This window comes from Cylas formicarius, unplaced genomic scaffold (genome assembly GCF_029955315.1).
Source record: "Cylas formicarius isolate icCylForm1 unplaced genomic scaffold, icCylForm1.1 PGA_scaffold_2__14_contigs__length_35257938, whole genome shotgun sequence".
Classification (NCBI taxonomy): Eukaryota; Metazoa; Arthropoda; class Insecta; order Coleoptera; family Brentidae; genus Cylas; species Cylas formicarius.
In genome coordinates this window covers 6,985,891-7,008,224 of record NW_026844319.1, presented here as the reverse complement: position 1 = coordinate 7,008,224, position 22,334 = coordinate 6,985,891, and the positions used below count along the sequence as shown (strand labels likewise).

At 35.0% G+C, this 22,334-nt stretch overlaps 1 protein-coding gene across 7 annotated transcripts in view; it reads left to right on the top strand.

Moving 5' to 3' along the window:
* Positions 1-20,605, top strand: part of LOC132698470 (dynein axonemal heavy chain 8) — a 110,571-nt gene extending 89,966 nt beyond the window's left edge. For 6 of the 7 annotated variants that reach the window (XM_060664536.1, XM_060664532.1, XM_060664535.1 and 3 more), the window contains 13 exons: positions 2,181-2,716; positions 2,774-3,000; positions 6,356-6,755; positions 9,981-10,148; positions 10,201-10,554; positions 10,603-10,899; positions 15,838-16,022; positions 16,078-17,452; positions 17,501-17,961; positions 19,289-19,696; positions 19,750-20,203; positions 20,260-20,421; positions 20,474-20,605. In XM_060664536.1, coding sequence (XP_060520519.1) covers positions 2,181-2,716; positions 2,774-3,000; positions 6,356-6,755; positions 9,981-10,148; positions 10,201-10,554; positions 10,603-10,899; positions 15,838-16,022; positions 16,078-17,452; positions 17,501-17,961; positions 19,289-19,696; positions 19,750-20,203; positions 20,260-20,421; positions 20,474-20,599 — 5,153 coding nt within the window. In that variant the 3' untranslated portion in view covers positions 20,600-20,605. Of the gene's footprint in view, positions 1-2,180; positions 2,717-2,773; positions 3,001-6,355; positions 6,756-9,980; positions 10,149-10,200; positions 10,555-10,602; positions 10,900-11,418; positions 11,902-15,837; positions 16,023-16,077; positions 17,453-17,500; positions 17,962-19,288; positions 19,697-19,749; positions 20,204-20,259; positions 20,422-20,473 lie in introns of those variants that run through there. The other variant, XR_009618377.1, reaches the window with a different exon arrangement.
* Positions 20,606-22,334: the final 1,729 nt, after the last annotated feature.

Genomic DNA, 22,334 nt, shown 5'->3' with positions numbered 1-22,334 from the left:
TGCAGGGACTAGAGTGGTGAGCTTTTCTATAAAACCGTCAATTTGCCTTTGTAGTTTTGAGATATTTTTAGTTGTGTCCGTGATTAAAAGATTTATTGTATTTAGCACAAAATTTCCCATGATGCCCTCTCTGAATTTCTTTTCGAGATGTTTACAATTAAAGGTAATGTGTTTCATTTTAAAATTGAGAAAAATGTGGGTTACGCCGTCGTTTTTGCACCGAAGGAGGAATATTCTTCTGTTCTTCTGTTGGCATAGTTGTGTTACTGATTTGCAGTATAACTTCAAGGTTCTCGTAGTTTCTTCGCCGAAAGTGTTAGAGATGTATTCGTAGGTAAGCATACTTTCACCGATGCCATATATATATATATATATATATATATATATATATATATATATATATATATATATATATATATGATGACACTATACTCCGGGATATCATCCGTTCGCTCGTTGAACTCCTGCTGGAATCCTGCAAATCCTGCATCCGACTGGAATCCTGCAGACGTTTCGCCAAAATCTCACTTGGCATCTTCAATGCTCGCGCTCCGAAAACACTTCGGACACTCAGTTTATATATATATATATATATATATATATATATATATATATATATATATATATATATATATATATATATATAAAGTCTTATTCTCAACAAAGCATTTTTTTCCCTCACGCAGTACATAAATCATATCAATGATGTCAGGAAAATCCATACCTACCTATTTTTTAAATATATTGACAAATGATACAATTTCGAATACTCTGGCATCTATTTCGGTACATGTATCTTTTACGTCATCTTGAAATAGAGAAATAGAGAAAATAAAGACGTTATCGTAGTTTTTTGTAAGTCTGGAAACTAGTATTTTTTTAGAAAAATTGAAATATTGAAAATGCTATTAGGTTTAGGCATTAATATTAATAAAAGAAATCGAAGAACTTTAAAACCAAAACAAAATTTTAAAATATGGTGGTTTATTAAAAAGTCTAATTGTCAATCTTTTTTGAGCCACCATCTATAATTTATAAAAATTTAAATTTGTGCATCCTAACAATCTTTACTACTATTGTATTTACCATTTTGAAACCAATGAGATAGTGAAATTTTTCTGTTCCCTTCTATACCTATTATTCACTGATCTAGTGTGCCACGTGAGTTTCGTGTTTCATGGATCCGAGTCATTTCGGACATTTCCTGGATATTATCGCATGGGTTTTGGGAGCAATCGGATGTTTCGGATATTCTACCGCACGGGTTTAATTTTGAAATTTGTCAGTTCTGACGGTCATATCGGTAAACTTTTTATTTCACTCGTGACTCAAATGCCGTTTACCACACTTGTTGCATAATATACTATTACTCTATACCTGACTCATTTTGTACATGGCAAATATGCAAGACGATGTGAAATATTTTGACAATAGGCGAATGACAGTGAGTTGCATTTGCCCATTAACAAACAGGTCATTTCAGCGCAAGATCGCAATTTGAAATTTAACTCTGAAAGGTCAAAAAAGTCAAACTAAACAAAAACGTAAGAGAATGCCTAGAGTGCAATTTAAAAGATCAAATTAATAACAAAATTAGCACAATCGTTATTATATTTGATAGTTCTCTATCTTTCGATTATCAACAAGCAATAATATAGAAAACTATTTATTTCCAAAACACTAATTTTTTCTAGTTTTATTTGATCTATTGATCTATTTGATTATGGTGATGTAGTCTCTGATAGCTCGCTGGCTTTTATATACCATTTCGAAACCATATTACTCAACATTTAAATCATCACAACATTTTAAATACGACTAATCGACGTAATTGTTAAAGAGAGTACCTTTTTACTTTTTTTAAAAATGATTATCTTAAAGACGTACGACAAGAGCTACACAAGTTATTATAGTGTCCATGCACATAACTGTCCATCGAAAATCTTTTACATTTATAAATATCAAAATATCAACAACAAAAATTCTATAGCGTTCCTTCTTTGGCGTTCACATTGTTGGATCTTTCTTTTTTTTAAGGGTTTGTTCGCATTTGCTCCTTTTTTTTGAAGGGTTGTCTCTCGCCATTTTGTCTGGCGTTTTTGAAAAATACCTTTCTAAATACCTCACAATACTAAAAATTGAAAGATTTAATTTGATTTGATTGGAATTTGGTTATTTAGCGTTCATGATGGAATACAACGAGGCTGTAAGAGGCGCTGCAATGGATTTGGTGTTCTTTTACGACGCTATGGTGAACCTTGTGATAATCTCGCGCATAGTTAGAATGCCGAAGGGCAACGCGTTGCTAGTAGGAGTGGGAGGTTCAGGCAAGCAAAGCTTGACCCGTTTGGCGTCGTTCATAGCTAATTATAAGAGCTTCCAAATACAACTTACGCGAACGTACAACGTAAACAATCTAATGGAGGACATGAAGTACCTGTACAGGGTGGCAGGTTTGGAAGGAAACGGCATGACATTTATATTCACCGACAATGAAATAAAAGATGAGACGTTCCTTGAGGCCATAAACAATATCCTCAGCTCGGGCGAGATTGCCAACTTATTTCCCAAGGACGAATTGGACGATATTACGTCCGAGTTGGTACCTGTTATGAAGAAGGCGGCTCCCAGAAGACCCCCGACCGGTGATAACTTGTACGACTTTTTCCTTACACGAGCTAAGCAAAATTTGCACGTGGTGCTTTGTTTTTCGCCGGTAATTCTTGTTCTATTCAAAAATATTGACTTCTGCCGAAACTTTTGCGTATTTCAGGTGGGCGAAAAGTTTAGAAGCCGAGCTTTGAAGTTCCCCGGTCTCATATCAGGCTGCACCGTAAACTGGTTTCAGAGATGGCCTGAAGATGCCTTACAAGAGGTGTCCGACCATTTCCTTAGCTCCTACCAAGTGGTGGCAACTCCTGAAATTAAAACGGAACTTATTTTAATAATGGCTGAAATTCATGATGGGGTATCTGAAGTTTGCGATACCTACTTTGAAAGGTACTTCATTTATTTGGTGCTCGCGAATTCGTGTTTGGAATTTATTCGAAAATGGATGTATAGTTCCCTTTTTCTGCTAATTGCATAATTATTGTCATACTTGGAAACGCCACTTCATGTCAAATAGATATTTTATACTCATAAATTTATCGACACTAGAATAACTCAACATAAGTTTCAGCATATGTACAGCTTCACACCCATCCCAATACTTGTAGGCTAAATGCCTACATGAGTGTACTGAAAATCACGAAAGAAGACTGTTTTGTCCGAATATTATTTTCTAGTAATAATATATTCATAATTTTTAATGTTTTAGAAAAAGACGATTACCAATTTTGTTATATTTAGCAAACATTTTCGCTGATGCGTATATCCGATAAAGATGGTCGAATTTGTAATGTTGCGTTTAACTGCTGTCAGGTTGATAGTTTGACAGTTTTTCGTTGGTTTATGTTTATATATTGGTGCTCCGATTTTTAATTCATTCTGTCATATAAATTGTTTTCAAATCAAAAAATCTGTGTCAGCATAATAATTTAGGTAGGTACGCAACAGGGTTTTACTTCTCAAATATTTAAATACATTTTAAGCATATTTCTTCTGTAAATCCTTAAAACATGTTTAAGAATTGGAAAATGTATTAAAATATGAACATCGTCAAAACAAACCTTAGTAAACTCTTTTATTGTCAAAATATTAACTTTTAGTAATCCATGTTTGCCTTTCTGTTACATTTTGTGTTCTTTAGTATTTTCAGACGTACAGCAGGATTGGTACAGTACAAATGTGCATAAGGGTTTGAATATTTACCATGCAAAATCCTGTGTTGCGCCTTAAAAGATACACATGTAAAAGCCTGGTTTTAAAGTGACCTTTGTTTTTAATTTTTTGTTGAACAAGTTTTTGCTATGAAAGGTAAAATTCTTAGCTCTTAATTGCAGTGTCAAGTGGTATCCTTGAAAAATTATTTTCAACAAGAAAAGGATAATTACCGCTGTCCGCTATCAAGAGGTTTGTATAACTTATGAAATTGTGGATATCATTTGATTAGTAATTCCTTCTAATTTTTCATCGGGTAGTTCGGGCATTAAATATTAGTTGTTGCAAGAATAAAAAAGCCTTTCAAATCCAAGGATAGCCTTATAAAGTCACTGAAAAAGGCCCAAGACGACTGATTTAACTGATGTAGTTAAATGTAATATACGAAACATTTGTAACCATGCAAGAGAGTGTCTGATGATTGAAATTATTGTTTTTTTTTTTGGAAAAACGTCTCAATAGCAATTTTAAACAGAAGGCTTAAAGAAGGAGAACTTGCTTTTATCAGCAATAGATCTCTGCGGAGAGTATTGCCCAGTATATGTTTTAAATTCAAAAAGATGTTTATTGAAGACATCTTGTAGAGCAAACGAACGTCTCATTATTTCGAACTGACTTTTTAAGAAATTACGAGTATGTCAACACTTCCTCTAATTCAATAAAGAGTGAAAGAAGACCACTGGACTTTCAAGCGAAGTGATTTATTGTCGTGTATGCAGGGAGTGATAAAGGATTTGTTGATCGAGCAAGCTTGCTGTTTTATTCCAAGTCAATATCTGCAGATTACCAAGGCAATGCATAGCGAGATATTTAATAGGTGGTTCAAAGAAAAATTATTTTCCAACTTGGAATAGTCATATCACAGCATTTTATCAGAAAATGATTTCTTCTAAAACAGAGATCGGCGACTGGCTGGTTAAAAATAAAATTGAATTTCAGCCAACATTATCAAAACTATAATTATTAGATCTATTGGAAAGAAATTGCCAATAAAAGAAATATGTGATATATGAAATCATCAGAAGTCATTGCCATAAAATACTTCGTACGCCACCATACCAGTGTGAATTAAATGCTATAGAGTTCATACTGTCGTATGCTGAACAGTGTTACGATAGATATATGCGAAGAGACGCTTATAGTGATAAACATGTTTTAGTTCTTTGGAATGAACTCTATTACAAATTACACCCGAGGTTTGGAAAAATTCGGCGGAAAATAGCAATAAAATTATTTTAGAGTGGTATAAGCAAACCATTTTTAATGAAATAGACCCCGTAATAATTTCACTAGATTCAGAAAATAATGTCGAATGTAATCTTAGTGATTGAGCTTTAAATGAAAAACTGAAAGACTCACATTTAGAACGAATTAGTTTATGGTGTACCTACTAACTAAAAGTAATGTATTGCTTTTTATATAATTTATTTATGTTTATATTCACCTATTTGAGACACTCGTTAAAATAAAAATGTTTATTAAAATAAATTGTTCTTTGCATCTTGTTTTAAAATTGGTATACATTTTTAACATAATAGTTGTTGTACTTTTTATTTAAATATTTAATTAAAACTAGAAATATTTAAAAATGTTATATGAATCTGCAACAAATACCTTACAAATATTGGTTAATTATAAAAAGACGTCCATTTATTAATTCAAACAATTTATGATGTGACGTAATTGTCAACTTTTGTGATTTTCAGTATAAGTTTACATTTGGTGTAAATATCATAACATTGTTTTGTAATGTGCATGTATTAAGCGTTTAGTGTGCATACCGGCTGATATAAATTAAGTGTTCATCATTGGTAACTTTGTTATGAGTAGAGATACAATTTTTAATTGGCAAACTAGTAGAATTTCGTCCACTCATAGATCTGCACAATTTCGCAATACTTGACGGCACTCGAGATTTTAACTCTGGCACGCGGAAAATGCTCTCACGTTGGTCTCTGCCTGAGTCGTACTAGTCCCGATCACACCGGAGTACGACACCCGAGCGACATGCGAGTTTTTTCTGGCCATATACCCAGTGAGATTGTCACCAAAATACGCGGAGAATATAACCGCACCAATTAATTAAATGAAAACGAATTTCAATTTGCTCGATATAAAAATTCCCCAATTACAAAAATTAAAGAGGAAAAATAAAACAAAACAATTCCGATTGGACGGAACAATTCTTATTCTTATAAATTTTTTTCGTCTCCTTTTACCAAAAACGACTTTATTATTTCTAAAGATTAGATAAAGGCTCAGAAAAAAATGTTTAAAGAAGGCTGAAACTAGTTGTCAAAAAATTTGTTTTAATGTGTTAACTGTTGGTATTGTTATATCAATTGTTATCAACTATTTAAATTAATTTTACTGTATCACGTATTCAAAAATGGTTTTTACACATGAAGAAAAGTGCGACATGTTACAATACTATTTGGCATGCAGTAAATTTAGATGTAGAGTGCCATTAAATCTAGTACTGCTGCGATGGCAGTAAACTGTTTCCTCTGCTCATTCGACACGATTGGTTTAGATTCCGTCGTAAAACGTACGTGACTCCCAAAACTTTCATAACCTTCCTGGACACTTACAAATCGATTTACAAGAAAAAGGCGGACGACATCGAAGTCCTCGCCCACCGAATGAAAACCGGATTATCGAAACTGGTCGAGGCTCAAGTCAGCGTCGATTTACTCAAGAAAGACTTGGAGGTTAAAGAGATGGAAATGGTTGTAGCTACCGAGGCCGCGGAGAGGGTCTTGAACGAGGTGCTGGCGGCTTCGGAAATAGCCAATAAAATCAAAGAGGAAGCGACGGCTGTCAAAGAAAGAGCCGAACACTTGGTAGCTCTCATAAGCGTGGATCAGCAGGAAGCTGAAGAAAAACTGCTGGCTGCGAAACCCGCTCTGGATGCAGCCGAAGCAGCGTTACTGGTATGTAATGATAATGGATAAGTAAATTAAAATGGGATCAACCCATTGAATATATTCTTCCAAAGCTTAGCTCCTGCTCTTTTTTACTCTGTCAGCGGACATCCTAAAACTCGTCTATTATATATTATAATTGTAAACTAGGGATGAGCGACGGTCGTGGATCCAGTTTTTAAATCGCAAAAGCGCGCACCGAGATATATGACCCGATCAACGTAAAGAACATTTTAATACTTCAGATCATGATGCTCCTATCATTTATTCACTTTTACTGTGTTGAAGACAAAATACGTCAACTTTCAAAAATAGTAGATTCTATCTTCTAGATTATGTGCAGACCAAAATTGTCTTGGACCAAATTATCTGCAGGCCAAAATTATCTTGAATCAAAACTATATAACCTTGCAATAATGTCCATAGATGCTTTAACGAGAATGACGACTTTTTAAAGTTTAAAATATCAAAATTGTTGGTCTAGTAAATGTATATACAGTAAATTAGCTTAAGTCTTGTTATCTTATATGATAATGATGTTTTATTGATGCATATAAATGACGTGTGTTAGGCAGATCAAGAAGGAAAAAAAAATAGATATAAAAAAAATTTAGAACACGTAGGTATAAAATAATCACAGATACAATATATTTAATATTCATAGGCAGGTGATTTTTCATAACTGCAATACTTGTATACATTCAATTTTAATTGATCTCTATTTCTAGTCAGGTATTTATGTGCGTCCCATGCTCTGTGATATAAATATCTATGCTGATTATACATAACAGTAATGCTAATGTTAATCAATGCTAATAAATGTTAGTTAAACCAAACATTTTGACATTAAGTAGTGGAGCCATAAGATGTTATATTGTAGCTTGTTCATCAGCATTAATTTGAGATTTCAAAGATCATTATTACCGCTGTTTAGATTCTTTCAAACTGTTTCAATTGCTATTTAGACACAGATTGTCTTAGACTTGTCCAACATCAATCTATTTCTAAAGCAATCATGTTTCAATTCTGGAACGACTTTTTGGCATAATTCCTAGACCGTCAATGCCGATAGAATGTACGATGTATCGTCAGCAAACAAAAACACGTTCCCCGTAGATATGCAAACGCAAATCGTTGATAAATATGAGGAATAAGAGTGGACCCAAAGTACTGCCTTCAGGCATTCCAGTGTCGAATAATATTAATATAATAATAAACATTATTAGCTCTAACAATGAGTTTGGACCCTTAAGATATAAAGAGTCGAACACACGTGTCAAGTCAAAGAAAAACTTTAGCGGGTGCTTCCTCCTCTCCGGTAAATCATTGCACGATGCCAACTCTTGCGGTCTTGGTAGAATGCCCTTTCCGAACATCATGTTCATTTACTAAGATTTTATTTTTAGTTAAATATTGATTTAAACGTTAGGGTAGTAGCTTTTTCTATAATTTTGGATATAGTACTAAAGAGAGAATTGGATCTATAGTTTTCGGATGACATTGGGTCACCTTTCTTATGAATAGGTAAAATTAAAGATTGTTTTTTAAGTTTTATAATTGTGGTTGTAAATTCAGTTTTATATTTTTTAATTAGATACAGATACAGATATAGATACAGATAAAAGGTACCAAAAGTCTCAGTTATTTCATTGTTATCTTTGACTACTGGTCCGCTGTCTCTCAGCTCAATGGCGTCTTTTCTTGTATCAATAATATTTTTGTTACGTTCAATTTTGAGATTCTTCTATGTTAAATTTAATTCTAAGTCTTTGTGATATTGTTTACGCTTATGATTTAAATATTTTAAAAGTCTACATTCCTTTTTTAGTGTCTCTGTATACCAAGAATTATTATTGTTACGTCTATATTTGTTATTTACTTTTGGAGAAAAAGCTGAGAAAGTCCAGCAAAAGAAATCGCAAAATTGTCAAAATATTTCATTTACGTTCAAATTGTTATATACAGTAAAATCGTTTATTAGCAAATTTTCAAACTGTAAAATTATAGGTTAAATTTGGAGAAATGGACGATACTTTCTTATCCGCATTGCTACAGGTGTTATTTACAAACAGTGTACTCTTTTTTACCGACATTATTTGCGCGTTATGGATGGGAAAACCTGCATTAATGTTTTGAATATTAATATTGTTAATTGATGGATTTGATATCACATAGTACAAACCAGACTCACGCCTACCGGAAATTCTGGTTGCTTGATTATTTGTAGAATTCAAATCGTGACCGTCCAATTTGTCAAAAAGGATTTCTTCTGTGGATTGTTAAAAAAATAATATTAAAAAAAAAATTAAGAGTATGGGGCAATATACATTCTAGACCTCTGGAAATCAAAGTTTACTAAAAAGGATTCAGAATGTTTTAAATGATAATCTATTTTACAGAATATTTCAACACCAACATGTAAATTATTATTTCTGCAGAAAGTAGAGACAAGGTAATATTTGGTTAGAATGAGACCTTTTACTGTTTTTTAACCAGTGTTCTGTAACACAAAAGAGTAGTGGTTCGTGTATATTTAGAAAAGTTTCTAGCTACTTCAATTTGTTTAAAATAGTTTGTACAGCCAGTGTTGTGAAAATTCTTCTTTGGAAATAGGTACACAGACATTGCATGGTCATGTGTAAAGGTTATAAACCTTTTTCACATGTCGAACTCGTAGTCTCAGTTATGTTCAAATGTTTGCACTGGAACTGTATATTTTGCTAAGTCGTCTAGAGACGCCGGACTGGACTGTCAGGAGTAACTTTCGGATACTTTTAGGGAGCCCATATTTATAACAGTGTTACTATGCGAAGCCGCTTTGCTGGCTATTATCGGTTTGATTTAGTATCTTCGTACTCCTAGTTAGATTTCCGTTCATTCATGGACATATCAAGGATGCTTGGTCTAGTATTGACCGCTGTATATTTACCGTCGTTACGAGAAGTATGGTAGATGGTTCCATGCGCTAGTTGTTTTTTTTATTTCGACTTGGCTTCAACGATGATATAATATACTCCAAGTTCATTACTCGTTTTTCTAACAGCTGTCTTTTCTGGCCAATGTTCATTTTCACGCAGTGCCTTTTCCAACCCAATCTTAATTTTAAGACAGTTCACCGTAAGTTCAATTTTTCATGTGTCCGATTCTCGAAATATTCACTAAACACCACTGGCAATTTATCTTTGATATGTACCCTTCGTTGCATAACGCGTACCAATTATTGTGTCCCTGTAGACCATTAAAGCTGCGGACATAGCAACGGTGCGGAAACTGGGCAAGCCTCCTTACCTAATCTTGTTGATAATGGACGCCGTATTGATTTATTTTAAACGGAAGCTGGAACCGACCAAGCCAGACTACGAGAAGAGTTTCCTGGTTCCGTCTTGGAGCGAATCATTGAAGGTATTAGCTGCAACCATTCGATCTTTCGTTTTAACCAAGTCGTGATGTCTAGGTGATGGCCGACTCAGCGTTCCTTAAGAAACTGCAAGAGTACCCGAAAGACACCATCAACGCCGAGATGGTGGACTTACTCCTTCCGTACTTGACTCATCCTCAGTATACTTTCGAAGCTGCCAAGACCGCCTGCGGCAACGTGGCGGGATTGATCTCGTGGACGATAGCAATGGCGGCGTTTTACGAGGTCAACCGCGAAGTATTGCCTCTGAAGGCCAATTTGGCGATCCAACAGGCGAAATTGTCAAGAGCCCAAGAAGAGTTGGATGCGGCGATGCAGCTTTTAGCCAGCAAGGAGGAAGAAGTGAGGTTGTGCCAGGAGCAGTATGAGCAAGCAATGGCGGAAAAACAGGTATAAATTGGAACTGAAACGGTTTTATCTAAGCCGATATTATTATAGGAAATATTTGCTGCTGCCATGAAGGTGAAGAACAAAATGGACGCTGCCACCGCTCTGATTGACGGTTTGGCCGGGGAGAGGGTACGTTGGACCGACCAACTGGCCCAATTTAAAGCTGAGACGGAAAGACTGGTGGGCGATGTCGTGCTGCTAACCGGTTTTTTGGGATATACTGGTCCCTTTAACCAGGAGTTTAGGACAAATATGCAGCAGACGTGGTTAAACAGCTTGACAAGAAGAAAAATTCCAGTCACGTTGAGTTTGAATATTATCGACAGTTTGACCGACATTGCCACGGTAATTAATGCATACAGATAATTTGTTATTTCAGAATATCCACAAATCTCCACGAGGATATGGAAAGGTAAACCTTCACTTTTGCTCTACTGCTAAAGTAAGTTAATATTAAATAATCGGACAATCAAAGCGTTTATTAAAAATTGTAATAAGAATTAATTTGATGGCAAAGACAATAACAACAATGATACGAACATAACATAGAGCTAATAAGGTATGGTAAGCCACTATTTACAATATTTTATTTACACAAACGACACTTTAAAGAAATAAAAAAAGTTCAGTATTTAGACTTCATGGTTCTTTATATCACAGTAGATTAAAGATTTTCATTGAGTCAGTAGACTGCTGTCCGCGACCTAGATGATTAAAGAATTTAAATAAAAGCAATAAAAATATAACTACTTGTTTCACCGTTACAACCCGGCGTTTGTTTCTAAAAAATTTAATGCTCCGAAAATAACAAGCTAACAAATGCCCGTTCTTAAAGTAAAGTCTGCATAACTCATTCTGTTTTAGAAATCTACACCGATAGATTCCATTCTCAATAATATTAATTTCGGTCAATAAAGATAAAGAACGATAAAGAAACGACGACCAGTATTTAAATTTCAAATAACCATTCTGAAGCAATCAAATTAGGAATCATTCAAACAATCTGTAAAAGAGCCAGAACAAAATGCAGCGAGGAAGCATCAGTCGATGCAGAATTAAGCACTGTCAAAAAACATCAAGTAATGAACGGAAAGCAAGACAGAACAATCTGAGGTAGATACTTTCTTTCTCTTGACTCTCTTGACTAGAAAAACAATACAAAGTTGCAGTCTTTCGACAGGTCCGGGACGACATTTAGGATCATGCAACCATTTACAAGAACAAATCCAGAAACATCGACTCAAGAGAAAGAATGTATCAACCAAATACCCTATGAATGTGGAGAGTCATATATTGGAGAAACAAAAAGACCTCGAATCGAAGAACGTAGGAAATAGCCAATGAGAGGTGAAATGCAGAATAACGAAACCGGGAATACATAACACAACATTAAATGGTCGGAGGCTCGGGTTGTTCACTGGGAACCGCATTGGAAAATGCGCAAGTTTAAGGATGCTGTATTCATCAAAACAAAGCAAATATCTTTAGCAATCAAAGCGTGAAACTACTTACGATGTGGCAACCCTTATTAGATCGCACAATCTTGGCATCCTAGCGAAACAACTACAAGCTTGCACCCTACTACGTCACGCTTGAACGTCGTAGTTTAGTATATAAGTAGCACATAAGCTCGGTAGCCTTGAAATTAAAATTAGTATGCACTTGATAACGAATAGTGATGGCAAAATTCGTGTAAAGAAAAAATAAAGATAAGACAATCTCTTAGCAAAATAAATAAGAACTAAAAGTTCAGATTTACACTAAATTATATATTTTGACATGACAATTGTTTCGACAACACCGTGTCTTTATGTAAAGGTAATACATTCTGAATTGTCTCATAAACATAGTCTCATAGAATTTGACACATTTGATTATAAAGTTCGAACAGACATTTCTTCTATCATTCATAAAAAGTTTATTAGATAAAAACTAAAGCTAGACAAATTAATTTCTAATTCAAAAATAACTGAAAGCAAGCCAACCATCAATTTTACAACAGGTTCATAAACTTAACAGACACAACATTTTCTAAAAATGATGTTGAATTTCTGGAAAAAGGTTTCAACTTTAACTTACAACACTCGTACATTAATAGAGAATTATATTGTTTAGGGATCGATTGTGAATTAGCAATTGAGAACGTTAACGATTCTAATTTAAACAAACATGTATTAGCGAATATAATAAACTTTCAATTAATAGATAACAACAAACACAAAGAAATTTCTCAAATGTCACTAGTAAAAACTATCAGAAACAAAGCTTGTCAAAATAACATAATATTTATACGTGCAGATAAAGAGAAGACAGTGGTAGCTATCGATCTCCCAGAATATATTTCAAAAACCAACAATTTTCTTAAACCAGAACTTTTCCAATGTGTCAAACACGATCCTACCGAGTTATATCAAAGACGAGTCAAGGAAGTAATTACTAACTCCACATTATTTAATGACAAAGACAAACATTTTTTAACAATTATGAATTCACAACCGCCGAAATTATATTCCTTAGTTAAATTACATAAACAAGATTTGCCCATTAGACCAGTCGTGTCTTATGTAACAGCTCCAGCAGTTTAACTCTCTACAAAATTCGTAAATATTTTCTACCCAGATTTTTAACCAAAATTTGCAATAAAAAAACTCTTTTGAATTAATCATCAAAATTAAAGACATCAAAATCCCTTCTAACGCAACACTACTGTCTTTTGATGTACAAAACTTATCTCATTGGTGACACAAGATTTATTAGATTGCTTAATAGTATCATTAGACCAAAATTATTTTGAATTTTATGGACAGATTTATATCTCTAAAGAAGGTTTGATTATGGGAAATGCACTTAGTACTTTGTTAGCCGAGATTTTTATGAATAATTTAGAAAATATCATACTAGAACATCCTTTAAGTAAAAGTTTTTTATGGTGGTATCGATATGTGGATGATGTCTTTGCTTGCTTTGTTGGAACCGACAGACAATTGAATTCTTTTATAAATTACATTAACTCAATACATAATCGTATAAAATTCACTATCGAGATTGAACAGGATAATTGTTTAGACTTAACTATTACTAAAACGCAAAATAAATTAGATTTTTCCATTTATCATAAACCTTCATACACGGACACAGTCATACATAACAGCTCACCCTTATACACACAAAATGGCTGCATTTAACTCTTTTATACACAGACTTCTTAATACGCCACCGTCAACAGAAAATTACAACAAAGAACTTAATATCATTAAACAAATTGCACTGAACAACGGCTACAATCCGCCCATTATAGATAAAATTATAAATAAAAAACAAATACAGACAGCAGTAACCTCTATTTATCTGAACCCTAATACAGAACACGAACAATTTAAAACAATTACATACATAGGAGATCCTAGTGAAAAAGTTTCAAAACATTTGTCAAAATGTGGTTTAAAAATAGCTTTCAGAACTAACAACACAATAGGAAAATCAGGTGTCTACAGGTTGAAATGCGGATCATGTCCTAAAATTTATATTGGACAAACAGGTAGATCCTTCAAGAAACGCATTAATGAACATAAAGGAGCGTTTAAAAACAATAGTCTAGATTCTTAAACACAGAAAAACACATTTTTGACGACAATTTTGATATATTACATACATCCACAAAAAGTAGAAAATTAAATTTATTGGAAGCCATGGAGATTAACAAAATGAGACATTCAAATGTATTGCTTAACGATCAATTAGATTTAAATACTTCTCCTTTATTGAACTTAAATTCTCGCAACAACATTAATTTAGATTTTATGGCCATTTTTCGGTATATATAGTAGCAGGTAGTTTGTAAATATTATATTTGATAGTCACGGTGTTGTCGAAATAATTGTCATGTCAAAATATATAATTTCGTTAAAATCTGAACTTTTAGTTCTTATTTATTTTGATAAATGCATTTTCATCAAGTAAAAGCCACCTAAGTTCAACAATCTCTTAGTATTTCTACATTCAAGGAAACGTTGAGGTCTAGTTCTTAGTGAAACGCTTAATATCTCTAGCTTGAAAATTATTTGAGAGAAGAGAAGAGAGAAGAGGTGTTTTTAATCCTGGGTTCGGCGATTCAGGATGAGATAGTTGGACGTCTCTGTGAACAAGTTGAAAACTGATGATAAGAAAATTTCGAAGGGATTCTTGACTATGAAGCGGAATTACAAAAATATCATCACAGTAGTGGTTTAATAGTTTTGATTTAGACAGAAATTGTCAAGATATTCGTTCATAAACTTGTTCGTTACAAGAAAAATATATTCCAGACAAACATTTTCCAATTGAGATTGGAAACTTTGATTCCAGATTCTCTGATTATAATATATCTGAAATAATGTTGAGAGTTTCAGGAATAGCGACTGTAGTAAAGAGGCACCAGACCAGAATGTCACTTGTATCTAATATAACGGTTTTTAGTTGTTCATTGAAGTTCAGTTTTTTCTGCAAAGGATTTAAATAAAGAATATCGATATTTTTCTAAAGAATAAGTTGGAGAACTAACACTGGGTAGAAAGGGTAATCTTGCTTTGTGAACTTTAGGGAGTCCGTAGAAACGAGGAATTTGAGTCTCGTGGGGTTGCATGTTTTTTCACAGATTTTAAGAGAGAGCTCTATTTTTTGACGTTATTCCCTGTCTATACTAATATCTTCAATTTTTTCGGTGTTGTTCATGTTGCATTTTCTTTATCTATTTTTTAAATTACTAGTCGGAATTAGATTTTAGAGATTTTAGAGCTATGCGTTTAGGCTTTGAAATATTGATACCATTATTTTTTATATAAAATATTAAATGAACCAACCTTGGAATTCGCGACACTCTCCAATCTGGGTAATTTGCATGATTTGTTTACTATTACAATTATTATTAAGGTTCTCATTAAATATTCGAATGCATTCCCTTAATTTTAGCAAAAATAATGGCACCGTTTTGCCTTATTTGGGTTTTATTTTAAATTTTATGCCAAGCTAGACAAAATTTAAATAGGCTCATGACTCTTATTTTTGGTTCTAGAAAAATGAATACATTATAACGGAAGTACGTCTTTTTAACATACAACAATGTCCCAAATTTAGCAGCTTTGATAATTAAGAAGCTAGCAATAATGCTGACACTAAGTTGTTCAGGCTCTATATCTAATAACTATAATCTACAAACTTTTAATTTGTAGTATTTTTTATCTTTCCTATATGAAGAAGAATTAAACCTAATTAAAGTTTGGTGATACAAATCTTTCACTATTTTAGATAGGTGAGTGGAACCTTCAGGGTTTACCCACTGACGAACTGTCCATCCAAAATGGCATAATTGTTACAATAGCATCGAGGTATCCGCTTTTAATTGATCCCCAGAACCAGGGCAAGGCGTGGGTCAAAAATAAGGAAAAGGAGAACAGATTAATAGTTACTTCTTTGAATCACAAATATTTTCGGTATCTTTTGGTAATTTAATCCAAATTTCATTTGTATTCGAACCTGTCATTTCAGTAATCACATAGAAGACGCCGTGTCGCTGGGATATCCTCTGATTATTGAAGACATTGGAGAAGAATTAGATCCGGTTCTGGATAACGTACTGGAAAAGAATCATATCAAAATCGGAACCACCTTCAAGGTAAAAGTGGGAGACAAGGAAGTCGATTTCCACAAAGACTTTAGGATGTACATCACGACGAAACTAGCAAATCCGAACTACACCCCGGAGGTATTTGCTAGAAGTTCGGTGATTGACTTTACTGTGACGATGAAGGGTCTTGAGGATCAATTGCTGGGTCGGGTGATTTTGACAGAAAAGAAGGAATTAGAAACAGAGCGGACCAATTTGATCAAAGACGTTACCGCCAACAGAAGGAAAATGCTGGAACTAGAGCAGAATTTGTTGTACAAGCTAACTACCACAACAGGTTCGTTATTGGACGACGACACGGTGATCGAGGTACTGAATGTGACGAAGAACACCGCAGCAGAAGTTAGAGAGAAGCTTCAGGTTGCAAAAGAGACCGAAGCGAAGATTAATGTCGCCAGAGAGGAGTTTAGACCTATAGCTACAAGAGGAAGTATTCTGTACTTCTTGATCGTGAGCATGTCGATGGTGAATTGCATGTATCAAACGTCTCTTGTACAGTTTTTGGAACGGTTTGACATATCGATGGCTAGAAGTGAAAAATCCCCTATCGTCTCGAGACGAATGCAATCCATAATCGATTATCTCACATACGAAATATTTAAATACAAATCGAGAGGCCTGTACGAGAGACACAAGTACATGTTGGTGCTCCTGATGTGTCTGAACATAGATTTGGAACGGGAGCATATAACTCACGAGGAATTTCAAAATTTTATAAAAGGCGGGGCAGCGCTCGATTTGAATACTTGCCCGCCCAAAGCAGCCAAGTGGATAACAGACCTGACTTGGTTGAATCTCGTGGAGCTGAGCAAATTAAGACACTTCCAGTACATAATTCAACAAGTTTCCAATAATGACAAACAATGGAAGGTATGGTTTGACAAAGACTCGCCCGAAGAGTCTGTCATCCCAGACGGGTATAATCATCTGGATACTTTTCGTAAACTGCTAATTATCCGTGCTTGGTGTCCCGATCGCACCATAACGCAGAGCAGGAAGTACATCGCAAATTCTTTGGGGCAGAAGTTTTCCGAACCCGTCATCCTTAATTTCGAAGTTATGCACAGCGAATCGAGGCCGCTTACACCACTCATTTGTTTTCTCAGCATGGGCTCTGATCCCACTCCTTTTATCGAGACTCTGGCAAAACGGCTCGAATTGAAGAGTAAATCAATATCGATGGGTCAAGGACAAGAAGTGCACGCCCGGAAGTTATTGGCCCAGGCCATGTCCGAGGTACGTTTACGCACTCAACCATCCCAAAATGTAATTGTTACTTTATAGGGATTTTGGGCCCTGCTGCAAAACTGTCACCTGTCGTTGGATTATATGAATGAAGTCTTATCAGTTTTCCTTGACCTGGAAAAGGGTGTCGGTGTGGTGCATCCAGATTTTCGACTTTGGATCACGACCGAGGTGCACGAGAAGTTCCCCATAAGTTTGCTCCAGATATGCATTAAGTTCACCAACGAAGCCCCATCGGGAATTAGAGCGGGGCTCTTAAGAACTTACACGTCCATGAACCAGGACATGTTGGATTACTCGGACGCGTGGCAATATATACCGTTGATATATGCCATTTCCTTTTTACATACAGTCGTTCAGGAACGAAGAAAATTCGGTCCGTTAGGTTGGAATATCCCTTATGAATTTAACTCTGCCGATTGGCTCTCAAGCTGTCTGTTCCTGCAGAACCATCTAGATGAATTAGATCCCAAACGTGGTATCAGTTGGCAAACATTAAGGTAATGGTAGTTTTGCATTTAGATCCATAAGGGTCCTAAATTGCAGGTTCACGTAGAAATATTTTAAGAAAAAATGTAACTGTTAAGGATCATGTTCGACTATATTTTTATTCGTAAATATTCGCAGATAAATTCTGCTTTATTACTTTAACCAGAAGCTAATAGATGATAAGTGACCCTACTACGTTAAAAGTTGATGCGCCGCGATTGGCATTGAAATATTCTTAACTGCTTTTTCCAGAACATACAAAACACTGCCGTAAAAATGCCGCATCTAAACTTATTGACGATCTGTCAACGGCCATGTTGATTGTTGAATTCCGCAAGGTAATTGGTTAAAAAATATTCCTAGTTGCTTTATGACTTGAATTATCTAACCAAAACTCTAACTTAAAAAAAATATTAAAGAAAGTTAAACTAAAATTAAACTAAAATAATTTTGTGTAAGTTTATGATAACTTACAAATGTTTGTTTGATCTGAATAGTTTCACAGTTTATGGTTTATCTGTGTAACCCACATTTCAAATAAATTTTAACAAATTGAGACCTGCACTTATTTAGCAAAAAAGTTATATAAAAGGAAATCGAAAGTCCGATTTTTATCATATTTTCTGTAATTTTTTTAAGTGTGATTTAAATTGGCGATTAAAACAATATTTCTTGATCAGAGGGTATTAAATTGAAATATATAACCTGAAACTAATTAAACTAAACTAAAAATAATTAAACCATATGGAAAAAAAGAAAAATCTTTGACAAATACTTCCAATAGTGTAGATATATCTTTGTTCCACCTAAAACGTACCCACGGATCGATAAAAATTTTCATTATCGGCATATCGGCGTTCCTTTTCTTTGTTTATTGTTTAGTAGATTACGCCTTATGAAGCAATATACAATAGAATTTTGAAAAGGGTATATGTATAACCAATATTACTGTTTATAAAACTTCTGGTTTCTTCCTGCGTCGGTTGTTGTTGAATCGAAATTGTTGACGTTTCGCTAATCATCCTGCTGAATTTTTCAAAAACTGTTTCAGTCAATCTCTTTAGAGGTCAACAGGATGATTGACGAAACGTGAACAATTTCGATTTAACAACAACCGGTGCAGGAGGAATTCAGAAGTTTTGTAAATAACTTTACAGTAGCCTGTGGAAGTTTCTTTGAAAAATGTAACCAACATTGACATGTATTGGACAACTAAAAGATGTAGTTCACAAAGGGGTAATCAAGAGTGAGATGGATATTCTTGCAGATTTACCAAAATTTTATTTAGATTTTAATATAATTTTTTAATATCTTCTTGGCATTTTTTACCTTCTGCAGATATATGTTAGGCGAAGTCCACTACGGAGGTAGAGTAACAGACGATTTCGACAAAAGGCTACTCAACACCTTTTGCAAGGTGTGGTTCAACGACAACATTTTCCACGATGACTTCACCTTTTACAAAAGTTACAAGGTGGTGCGGTTTAAAAATTTGTCCGAGTACATTTCCATTATCGACGGATACGCGCCTACCGATCCGCCGCAAGCCTACGGTCTCCACCCCAACGCTGATATCACGTATCAAACTAACACGACAATAGAAATGTTTGATAGAATGTTGGCGATCCAACCCAAGGAATCAACAGTGGGGGCAGGCGAATCTAGAGAAGTGGTGGTTACCAGACAAGCCAAGGATATGTTGTCCAAGTTGCCGAACAATTACGATCCTTTCGAAGTGAAAGAAAGGTTTCACGAATGGATTTTTATTGTTGCTTAATCTGTAAAGACGTGTATTCTAGATTGCGAATTATGAACCATCTGAACCCGCTAAACATTTTTTTGAGGCAAGAGATTGATAGAATGCAAAAGGTCATCAGTTTAGTTAGGGCCACGCTGACCGATCTTTTGCTTGCCATAGAGGGGACAATTATAATGAGCGAGAGCCTTGGCGATGCTTTCGATAGTATTTACGACGCAAAGTTGCCTTTCGTGTGGAGACGGGGGTCGTGGGAGGCCAATACCTTAGGGTTTTGGTTTACCGAACTGATTGAAAGAGACGAACAGTTTAGGGGTTGGTGCTTCGGAGGGCGGCCAGCCTGCTTTTGGATGGCAGGCTTCTTCAACCCTCAAGGATTTTTAACGGCAATGAAGCAGGAGGTGGCCAGGAGTCACAAAGGGTGGGCTTTGGATCAGGTGTCTCTATTCAATGAGGTTACCAAGAACACCAAAGAAGAGATAACCCATGCTCCGGGAGTATGTCGTTGTGCACTTATAAATTGAGAGAGTTTTAACAACTTTTGCCCCATTAGGAAGGAGTTATGGTGTATGGGCTTTTCTTAGATGGAGCTGGATGGGATAGGAGACACATCAGATTGACAGAATCCGTAAACAAGGTGCTGTACACCATGGTACCCGTTATTCATGTGTTCGCCATTAACTCGACCGATCCCAAGCCACCCACTTTGTATATAGTGAGTTTATTAGTTGTCATTTATGTTCGACTTTAAGTGGTTTGAGTTTTAGTGTCCTGTTTATAAGAAATCCCGTCGCACCGATTTAAATTTCATTACTACGCTGTGGCTTCAAACTGTGAAGCCACCGGACCACTGGGTGTTGAGAGGAGTTGCCCTTTTGTGCGACACTCAATAGATGTTCTTAGCAAATATATAGATAAATAAATTTTAATTTAAAAAGTTATTTTATTTACTAGCTGCATATAACGGCAAATGTGGTTAAAGTGGCATGAAAATTTTCTCTAGGCGTGGTATAGAAAAAAACCGTCGAAGGTGTGTTGCATGTGGACAAAGCCAAACCAACCAAAAGTAATCTCTAGCAGCTTGATGTTTTCGTTCTACGTCAAAATTTTAAAAAAGTTTTACAAGAATAGTGACACAGAACGTAATACGGCAATCAGTTGACTTCTGTCCAGATATTATTAGACTGATCCCAGAAATGTCGAAATGGTTTAAATGCCAGCAGAGAAGGACCAACTAGGATACGGAAAACAAAGGATGACTGTTTTGTATGTATGTATGGTGATGGCATGGGTTATCAAGTTTTAAGATTGCTTCCTTACCATTATATATTTAATGCCATAGTATTGGTGACGGCTCAGTGCAAAATATTTTTTATTAAAAATGTTTTAGAAGGCAGCTATTCAAACAGTTATCAAAGAAAATTGGATCAATTGTATAAAGACACAAAGAAAATATAATATATTAATAATATAATTATAATATATATATATATATATATATATATATATATATATATATATATATATATATATATATATATATATATATATATATATATATATATATATATATATATATATATATATATATATATATATATATATATATATATATATATATATATCGCCCGATCGTAGTTGCGATGTCCCCGTTGGCTGCTGCGCATCGCTCTGCTGTTTGATTATCGTTCTCCACGTGTTGGATAAATGCAGAGCGTCGTCTCTCGTATTGAGGTGTCCGGACTTTTCTATTCTTTCTTTCCGATACAGAAGTCAGCGTACTGAATAAAGGATTTAACTATGCAATAGCTCCAAAAAGAGTACCCGTCGAAGAGATCGTTTCCAACGTCGAAGCAAGTCTTTCCACCATAGACGAACAAGATGCGGAGTTAATTAGGCAAGATGTCGCCAGAGTCTTAAGACAGTCAAAACCACCGCAACCAAACTTAAGCAGAGAAGAAATGCAAGCCTTAAGGAATCTAAACAAAAACGAAAACATTCTAATAATGGCAGCAGACAAAGGAAATGCCACTGTCGTCATGAATACGTCGGATTATAATGCAAAATTGGAGGATATTTTGAACGATCCAATATACAAACTAGTCACCAGAGATCCCACGACATATTTGGAAAAAACAACTAAGTCTAAAATTCTCGATTCATCAATAAACGAGGATACAAAGAAGAAACTTATTCCGAGGGAAAAATCGAGTCGTTGCCCAAAATTCTACGGGCTCCCAAAGATCCATAAGGACGGGGTTCCCCTGCGTCCAATCGTAAGCGCCTTTAACTCACCATTATGCAAGCTGGAAAAACATCTGGCCAGTGCACTTCAGCCTATAGTGGAAAAGGCAGATTCCTATGTTAAAAACTCAGAACATTTCACTCAGATCTTAGGTTCTCTCAGGATGGACAAGGACGACATTATGGCAAGTTTCGATGTCAAATCCCTCTACCCGAGTATTCCAGTAGAAGAGGCACTCTTGCTTATAGAAGAAAACGAAGATCTTCCGCCATACATAATGGATCTGTCAAGACATTGCCTGAAAAACGCTTACTTTATGCACAACGGGAAAATTTACCGACAAATAGATGGAGCAGCAATGGGATCATCTCTCTCACCTGTGA